Here is an 8,833-nt window from a genome sequence, read left to right as displayed (position 1 = left end):
CACACTCCACACATTTATATGGTTTCTCTCCTGTATGGATACGTTGATGGACAGTAAGATGGACATTCTAAGCAAAGCTCTTCTCACACTCCATGCATTTATATGGTTTTTCACCTGTGTGGGTACGCTGATGGACCATAAGGTGTATACTCTGAGCAAAGCTCTTCCCACACACTGCACATTCATATGGTTTTTCCCCTGTGTGGATACGTCTATGGGCAGTAAGGTTTGCAATCTGAGCAAAGCTCTTCCCACACTCTGCACATTCATATGGTTTTTCCCCTGTGTGGATACGTCTATGGATAGTAAGGTTTGCAATCTGAGCAAAGCTCTTTCCACACTCCACACATTTATATGGTTTCTCCCCTGTGTGCATACGTTGATGGGCAGTAAGGTTGGCACTCTGACAGAAGCTCTTATCACATTCCACACATTTATATGGTTTCTCCCTTGTGTGGATACGTTGATGGGCAATAAGGTTGCCCCTCTGGCAAAAGCTCTTTCCGCACTCCACACATTTATATGGTTTCTCTCTTGTGTGGTTTCTCTGGTGCATATCAGAAATTAATGTTTTTCTGCACACAGGATGATTGATCCTTCTATGGTATGGCGGGATATCCTGCGATTTAGCAGCCTGAGAAACAGATGATTCATACCCTCTTTTCTGTTTTGTTCCATTGCTTCTTTTCTGCTTTTCTTCTTCCAAAGGGAGCTCTTGTGGGCCTCCCTCTGGCTTTTTCTGGGGACCGTCAGCCTCTAGAATACAGAGGAAAGACTGGTAAGCCCTTAAAACAAAAGGAGTATCAAAGAAAGGCCATTAATGATACTTGATAATGACACAACAGAAATCATTCAAAAGGGAGATCCTCCTAGTGACCCCTGATCATTGCCCAGAGGAAGGCAAAAAAATTCCTTTCTGACCCTAAACAAGCAATGGACATTACTCTGGGCACACAAGAATGGGCCATAGGAACTGAGCACTGGTTCATCCCGCACTCATTTGGCTAGTGCCAAGGTATGTGGAAACGGCTTGCCTAGAACCACCTTGTAAGTGGCAGATGCAGTGCAGTGGGCAGTGTGATCACAGCCAGAGTTTTCCCAGTCCCATAGCCATTCCTCTCAACACCAGATCCCCGCTGACTTTGTTCACCTCTGAGAGCCAAACTACAAGTGACGCCTGACACTAGTTGGACACTTGTCAGCTTCCCTCAAGTTTTGATGGGAAATGTAGGCAGCTTGGCGGAATGTTGGACAAGTGACAGTTGAAAAGTCCATTGAACAGCAGTCAGAGAGTCGAGCTGCAAGACCAGGATGCCTACATTTCCTAACAAAACTTGAAGGAAGCTGACAAGTCTCCAACTAGTGTCAAGCATCACTTGTGGCTTAGCTCTCAGCCTTCCATCCTTCCAAGTTCTGTAAAATGAATACCCAGTTTTCTGGGGGTAAAGTGTAGATGATTGGGGAAGGCAATGGCAAACCACTCTGTAAAAAGTCTCCCAAGAAAATGTCATGATGTGATGTTCCCCCCATGGGTCAGTAATGACTCGGTGCTTGCACAGGGGACTACCTTTACCTTTACCTACTACCAACACAACAGAGCCCTGAGGCACACTACTTGTCACACCGCTCCAAGAAGATGAGGAACCATTTACAAATACTCCATGGGTATGATCTATCTGACAATTACAAACCCACCTAACAGCAGCAGCATCTAAACCACATTTGCCAGCAAGAATATCATGTGGTACCTTCTCAGACACCTTTCTGAAATCAAGATAAACTATGTCCACAGCATTCCCCTTATCCAACAAAGTAATAACTCTATCAAGTCAAGTCAAGTTAGCCTTTATTGGCATATAAACTCTATCAAAAAAGGAGATAATGCTCTTAATAATAGTCTTTTTCCCCCATAATGCTCAAAGACTGACTGCTTGATGATTGGTTCTAAAACATTTCTGAGTGTGCAGCAGAAACCTGGGGTCGCTTCCTGACAGCTGTGGCCAAATGGCTGAAAGATGGAATTGATGCTCCTTGGGAAGGCAGAGACCTTGAAAGACATTGTACTTGCCACTTTTGATGGAATTCATCTGTCCCTTGCAGAATCAGATAAGAGCCTAGAAGTTGTCCTGGATTCAGTGCTACTATCAGAAAAGCAAATTCAGACAATTGCAAAAAATGCCTTCTACAACCTCAGTCTAGCCTGGAAGATGGCATCCTACACTGACATAGATGATTTGGCCACCAGGATCAAGGCCATGGTAACATCAAGACCGGATTACTGAAATGCATAGTATGCAAATTTTCCCCTCTAAGCTAGTTCGAAGAGTCCAGTTGGTTGCTGAATTCTGCAGCTCTGTTATTATTGGGAGCTAGGAGAAGAATGAATATTACTCCCATTCTGCAGTCATTCCCCTCGTTATCTATCTGTGGGACTGCCTCTCTTCCTACAGTCCACCACAGCAGCTTTGCTCATCTGAACAGGTGCCACCTTGCACAGGTGCCACCTAACACATAGGCAAAATCAACAGCTGCCAGCACATGTATATTCTCTGTGGTGTCCCCTACCTTATGGAACAACCTACCTGAAAAAGTCAGGACAGCTTCCATTCTCTTGGTTTTCCCTAAATAATGCAAAACTGAATGATTCAAGAGGGCTTTCCCCCCTGTACATGCTGTTGCACAACCTGTTAAGTGTACTGTGGGTCCCCTTATTGTCACCCATGCCTCCTTACTGTCTCCAGGCTGTCCTTGACCCTGGTTGGTAGTGATCGCTCCTGTGAATCAAATGTCATCAGCTTGTGCTCTGGTGATGGCTTCTCTTTGCAATGGCTTGACGCTAATGATGATGATGTCTCTGTTGGGAATGCCAAATTAATTGCTCGCACTTGTGCCTGCATTTTGGCTGCTGATTTATCTGTCACTATTTACACTGATAGCCTCTATGCCATGGGTGTTTGTCATTTTTTTGGCCAGATCTGGAAGCACCAGGGTTCCTAAGTGCCTCTGGTTCTGCTATCTTTCATGCTCCCTTGACTGACGCCCTGCGGGCTGCTATTCTTCTGGCCTCCTCCCTTTCTGTCCTCAGGTGTAAAGTCAATACTAATTGGAAGGATGACAACTCTGCTGAGAATGCTGTTCTCATGTAGAGGCTCGACCTGCAGTTCTCCATGGGTCTCAAGTTCCACATTCTGGTCAGGCTATGCGTTCTGTCCCCAATTCACCTCTCTCTTCCCTCTCTGAACTTTCCCTCTTACAGGACCTCACCCCAGAAACTGAACAAGATGTCTCAATTTGTGCCAGCTGCCTCCTAGGTCCTGATTTCCATGTAGCAACATCCAGGTTTCTGTCCCCTGGCTCTTTGCTCACACACCTCCAAAGGGGGAATGCAATATAATAGAGAAAAATTCTGGTTTGCTCCTGGGTTTCCTATCTTTGCTGTTGGATATTGTGCTGTCTGCTCCATTTGCCTAGCATAGAACCCTGGGAAATCAGCAAAAACTAGCCCTAGACACAGGTCATTGGGCAAGCAGCCTTTCTCACATTTTCAGATTGCACTTCCCCCTGTTAGTGGTCTCAAATATGTGTTAACTGTCACCTGCTTATTTTCAGGAAAAACTTAGGCTAGCAAAGATATGTCCAGAAACTGGTCTTAAGTGGTCTGAGGAAATTCCGATAGTTACTATGCAAATTTGAAACACTCCTCAATCAAACACTGAGTTGACCCCATTTCAAGTAGTTAGAGGTGTCCGGGGTCAGCAGCCCAGCCCCCGGACTTGCTGACAGGCAGCGGCAGGGGGCAGCCGGGAGACAGCAGTTCAACCACTCTGTCTGGCAAACAGAGCCAGAACCTGCCTACTCCAGGGGGAAGGGGCGAAAGACCAAAGCCTCAGAAGGCTGGAGGGAGCAGGGAGAAGCCAGCTAGTCCCACCCCCCAGGGGGAAGAGGGGGCTAAGCAGGCTAGGGGGAAAGGACCAAGGCAGGGGGAATAGGGACCCAGCAACAGCCCAAACAGAGCCCTTACCTTCCAAGGAGGAGAAGCAGCCACTATAGCCCAGAGCCACACCCTGGCTAGAGGACAGCAGCCTGGCTCAGGAGGTGCTAGGAGCCAAGCCCCTCCAGGTGGAGCTGCCACAGGCATTCTGGGGGAGGAGATGGGTAGCCCCGCCCAGCATCAAGGAGCAGGCAGCCCAGAAGCTGGCCAGGGCAATTCCTTGCGAGCAAGGCCAAGGAAGCTCAGCAGCACAGAAGCCAGCTGGGGCAGCTCCTTGCGAGCAAGGCCAGGCATGCTCAGCAGCACAGAAGCCGGCTGGAGCAGCTCCTCGTGAGCAAGGCCAAGGAGACCTCAGCTGGGGAAGGCTCGCATTCAACCCCACCCTGGCAGCAAGGCAAGGAAGCCAAGAAGGGATTAGTGGTAGGAGGGAAACACCTGAGGGAAGGCACAGCTGGGCCAAGTCAGGAGAGGGAACAAGCCTAGAAGGAGGGCGGGGCGGGGAAAGGAAGCCCTATATAAGGTGGCTAGGAAGAGCTCTGAGGGTGTGTGTGTGAGTAAGGAGTGATGGTGTGGAGTGAGAGCAGAGCAGAGTGAAGGCTTGGAGGAGAGTTCTGGGAGGAGGAGATGATGGAGGACGCAGAGGGTAAGCAGGCCAGGTTGAGCAGGCCAGCGAGTGGACTGACAGGGAGTCTGGGTGATGTATACTGCCCCGCCTTCCACAGAGCAGGGTCCTGCAGTATTCCTGGCGCCCCTCTGACGTCAGGGCCGGCCCAGCTGGGGCCCCGCCCAGCGGTGGCAGTGACAAGCCCTGACAAGAGGATGCCCTAGGCCTCTCTTCCTGGAGGTGTACCATGATCTCTCTCCTACAGGATTCCCTAGTGGGATACTGTAAGGGACTCTCTAATGTTCTATTCACTCACAGGTGAGAGATGCAGCCCCAACCAATTAGGAAATGTCAGCCCATAATATCGTCCCTGACAACTGGGTGAATGTGAAACATCAGAAGAAAACCTGTTTGGATCCTAGGTGGCAAGGCCCTGACCAAGCCCAGCTGGTAATGCCCATGGCTGTCAAGGTGGCTGACATCCCCGCTTGGATACACACCTCTCACCGTAGGTCGACTGAAATGCCTAAACTCTCTGCCTCACTCCCTGCCAAACAGGACCTTGGTTTGACAGTAGGAAAGAATGAACTCAATGATGCATATGCTAACAAAGAAAGGGTTCCAATTTATGGCTAACCTCTTAAATACCAGTGCATGATGTTAGAGACTGAGTTTATATCCTTTCTCCTCTTCCTCTGGGAAGTTCCTGCCAAGTCCTAAATGCTTCTAGATGCCAATTCTGGATGTCAATTCCAGCTATTATCATTTTGATAACCCCATGTCACTCAACTGTTCCTAACCGTTCACTCTGTCTGGTCACCCCATTTTTGACCTTCTATATTCAGTTTGCATAAAAGAATTTCACATTTGATGAATCACCGGATCGTTCATTTTATTATGCAATACCAAGGGGTTATCTATATATTTTCTGATGCTGGATCCCCAGAGTATTTTGGCTTCATGGTAGCAGAGTTCATAGGTTACAGCTTTATAACTGGACTGGCAGTTTTAAAATAAACTTACAAATCTTTCTTTCTAAAATTATCTTTCCTGGAGTTTAATTCTTTAACACTACAGAGACCCAAACAGAGTCCCCTACTTCTAAAGCACATTGGAGTGGTCTTGGACCAATCACTCCCATTTTTTTCGTCCTCACAGGGTTGTTGTACAAGTAAATGAAATGATCTCAGAAATTTTGCTTTGCGTTCCTTGAAAGAAGGGCAGGGTAACAGGTGAGAATTCCCAGAAAACAAGAAAGGAAGGGCCTGTTCCCCCCCCCACCCAATAGACCACCTGTCCAAGACTCATCATACCCCAGATCCAATCCCCGCTCTCAAAAGCATCACTGCCAATCAGAAGAAACATTTCTGGTCAAGAGGGATCAATTAGAGCAGCTTCAAGCGATGCTGCATCTACCTCTATAGGCCCTAAAAGGAGCCGGAGTACTTGAGGCTCTGCCGCCTGCCATACTGTGCTCCCCACTCCCAGTCAAGGTTTGCCTCCCACGCCCTGCTGTCTGATCCCCTATGTACAGAGGGCAGTGGTCACCAGAGATGGGGCATTTTCACTGTGGCTCCTCCCATCTAGAAGCTCACCAGGAGCCAACCTCAGTATCTTTTTTGGTGCCAAGCTAAACCATTGGTTTCCATCCAGGCTTTTAACCAAAGAGTTTCCCTTTTTCAGGTGTTCTGTGGCTTGCTTCTGTCCTGAGGTCTATCCTCTGGATATTTTTGAAGCTACTCAGGGGCTATTTTATGCTTTTCTTATGCTTGTTTAAATGTTAATATTGATAATTCAAGTTGTGCTATTTGGCGAAGCATCTAAATAAATGAATAAATAAATGTTGACTACAACTAGGTAGCATATAGAAATTTCCTCCAAGATTAAGCACCGATAACCATTTCAGAATGCTTTTTTAAAATCTATTCTTAGCTGTTTCCTCTTCAAAAATCTCTCAGTTCTCCAGTGAGTGACGGTTAGCCAAAGCGGTCCTGTCTGTATAACCAGGAAAAGGTCTGCAACAGACCAGTAGATTCATACCTTTTGATCTCTCTTTTTCTTCTGGGTCCTGGAATAATGGATTTCCATTTCCTTGCAGCCTGGAAATGCAGTCAGGTTTGGGAACCAGAAGTCCTCCTTTTGGGGAAACGAACAGATTAGCTGCTTCATGGGAGGGGAGGGGGCTACTCCTTGGATCCCGCGGTAAGTGTCTGCTGATCCCGCTGGTGGTCCAGAGTAGGAACCGTAAGGGCCTTGGAGCAATGAAATGTCTTTTCGTACTCTGTAAAATGCACAGCAAACGCCCTATATAAATGTAAGTATTATTATGGTTGTTTAAAATGCTTGCTTCCTTGGCTGCACTGAAAGACCCATAAGGAGGCCCCATTGACATCCCATAAATGGTTCCCTTCAGTTTACAAACCAACATTTAAGCTTACAAATGAATACTTGGGAAGTCTACTATATGCAGAGAAGCTCTCTTTTGCCCGCATGTGGACCGACCAACTGAGAATCTCCACTGGAATAGCCCTATGAGAATCCTTCTGAGAAGGAGCAGCTTCTGTCTTCAGCCTCTGTGAATTAAGGGGGATGGGACCCTTACCTATAGAGGCCACATTCAGACAAATGTTCTCCATGACCTCCTTGTGAAGGCTTCTTTGGTCCAGATCCAGCAAAGCCCACTCCTCCTCGGTGAACTGAACACACACTTCCTCAAAGGTCACTAGACCCTGAAAAGAGAAAGAAAAAAGAAACCCTTCTATCCTCTTAGATAAGGTAACAATTCTTCCCCAAAAGGTCTATAACCAAAGGCCTGCTTTCAGGACTCAAACTTCCACCAGATGGTTTCATTTCCATAGCAACCAAGAGAAAGAGAGAGAGAGAGAGACGTTCTCTTCAGGCTAAGGGAGGGTGGGTGGTGCAGGGAGGCGCCCAGGGTCATGATTTGCAGTTCCTCCCTTACCAGATCTGGCCACACAGAAGCTGCTCTCTCTCTGTCACGAAGAGATGGCGAAGAATGTATTGTTGGTTTCAAGGCCCCCCCTGGAAGGAACAAAAGGTAGTTGGAAGACATTCTAAACTTTCCAAGTATTTAACATTTCAGTTCCTTGCATGAGGAAAAAAAGATTTTCCCTCTCTTGGCTCATAGTCACAACTACACTGGCATCCATAATTAGCAGCTTTGGTATTGGTGAAGTGCCACTGCCGTAACCACGACTCTTTGAATTATCTTGCGTGGACTTTAAAACTGTTCTTGGTCTGTACTTTACCCAACAGATATTTCTAAACGATGAACCTGGGGTGGAACATCTTTCCCACGGTGGACTGTGTGAGGGATGTAATAAAAGCAGCCCATCTACACTCAAGGAGGGAATTCAGTGGGTATGACGGCCTTTTTGATCTTACCCAGAAAAGCTGCTCTGTGGCAAGGCTCCTGCACGATTTTCTCCTGCTCCTGAAATAGAAGTGGGAATCCCAGATAGAGGAGACTGTTCAGAAAAGGAACTGGAAAAGGTCAGAGAAGGGTTCTTAAAAAGTTGGGGGAACCTGTATGGATTTCTAGGATATCCTTGATCACATCCTCTGACCCAAATGCTACCTAGACGAATCCCTCTTACCTGCTGGCCCTGATTCTCCGCATCTGCTTGTCTCAGGAGGAACCCTTCTGCCAGGGCCACTGCCTGGGAACTGGTCTCCGGACCGCATTCCCTGACCCACCTCTTCATCTCTGGCGGCAGGATGGCCACGAACTTCTCCAGGATTACCAGGTCCACAATCTCCTTCTTGCTGTGCCTTTCTGGCTTCAGCCACTGGTGGCAAAGACGGTGGAGTTGGCTGCAGACCTCTCGGGGCCCTTTGGCCTTCTGGTAGCAGAAGTACTTGAATTGCTGGCAATGTACATCTGAAGAGAAGTCGGTGTCTTCCAGACAATTCTGCCCAGGTCCTTCCCACAGTTCCTTTCTGCTCCCAGCCTCGGTGGCATCAGGGCCCTTTCTTGCTTCGGGATCAACTGAGCCCAGCTCTTCCCTCATCCTCCCTCTCCAAACAACCTCCACCAGGACCAGTGGATCACCTTCTCTGTCAGATTCTTTTATATACGCATGTGCCATATCTATGACCTCCTGCAAAGAGAAGACCTAAAGAGGTGATCTTTGACTCACAAAAGAACATGGAAGCAAAGAACAAAAGAACACCTGAAAACAAGGGTGTTCAGAAATAATGAGCCAGACAGAGCAAAT

The 8,833-nt window shown here is 47.5% G+C and overlaps 2 protein-coding genes across 2 annotated transcripts; both read right to left on the bottom strand.

Annotated features, from left to right (window-relative positions):
- On the bottom strand, positions 1–556 carry LOC129327734 (zinc finger protein ZFP2-like). The gene has a single exon (XM_054976492.1). The coding sequence runs from the start codon at positions 554–556 to the stop codon at positions 68–70; it is 489 nt and encodes a 162-aa protein (XP_054832467.1). The 3' UTR covers positions 1–67.
- Positions 557–5,966: 5,410 nt separating this feature from the next.
- LOC129327733 (zinc finger protein 316-like) lies at positions 5,967–8,334 on the bottom strand. Its single transcript, XM_054976491.1, has 6 exons — positions 8,213–8,334; positions 8,001–8,049; positions 7,558–7,637; positions 7,198–7,324; positions 6,636–6,731; positions 5,967–6,022 (listed from the first exon to the last, which is right to left on the bottom strand). The coding sequence occupies exons 1-6, from the start codon at positions 8,318–8,320 to the stop codon at positions 5,967–5,969; spliced, it is 516 nt and encodes a 171-aa protein (XP_054832466.1). The 5' UTR covers positions 8,321–8,334.
- Positions 8,335–8,833: the final 499 nt, after the last annotated feature.

Source organism: Eublepharis macularius, chromosome 4, assembly GCF_028583425.1.
Source record: "Eublepharis macularius isolate TG4126 chromosome 4, MPM_Emac_v1.0, whole genome shotgun sequence".
In the NCBI taxonomy this organism is placed as follows: Eukaryota; Metazoa; Chordata; class Lepidosauria; order Squamata; family Eublepharidae; genus Eublepharis; species Eublepharis macularius.
The sequence above is the reverse complement of the archived record's forward strand: the minus strand, read 5'-3'. Positions and strand labels throughout refer to the sequence as shown.

Bases quoted from the DNA above. Each gene is read 5' to 3' on its own strand.
- LOC129327733 (XM_054976491.1), bottom strand. From the start codon at position 8,320: ATGAAGAGGTGGGTCAGGGAATGCGGTCCGGAGACCAGTTCCCAGGCA. The intron at 7,325-7,557 runs GTAAGGGAGGAA...TTCTCTTTTCAG, and splicing joins CTTCTGTGTGGCCAGATCTG to GGTCTAGTGACCTTTGAGGA. The intron at 6,023-6,635 runs GTATGAATCTAC...GGCTCCTTTTAG, and splicing joins AGAAAAAGAGAGATCAAAAG to GGCCTATAGAGGTAGATGCA.
- LOC129327734 (XM_054976492.1), bottom strand. From the start codon at position 556: ATGCACCAGAGAAACCACACAAGAGAGAAACCATATAAATGTGTGGAG.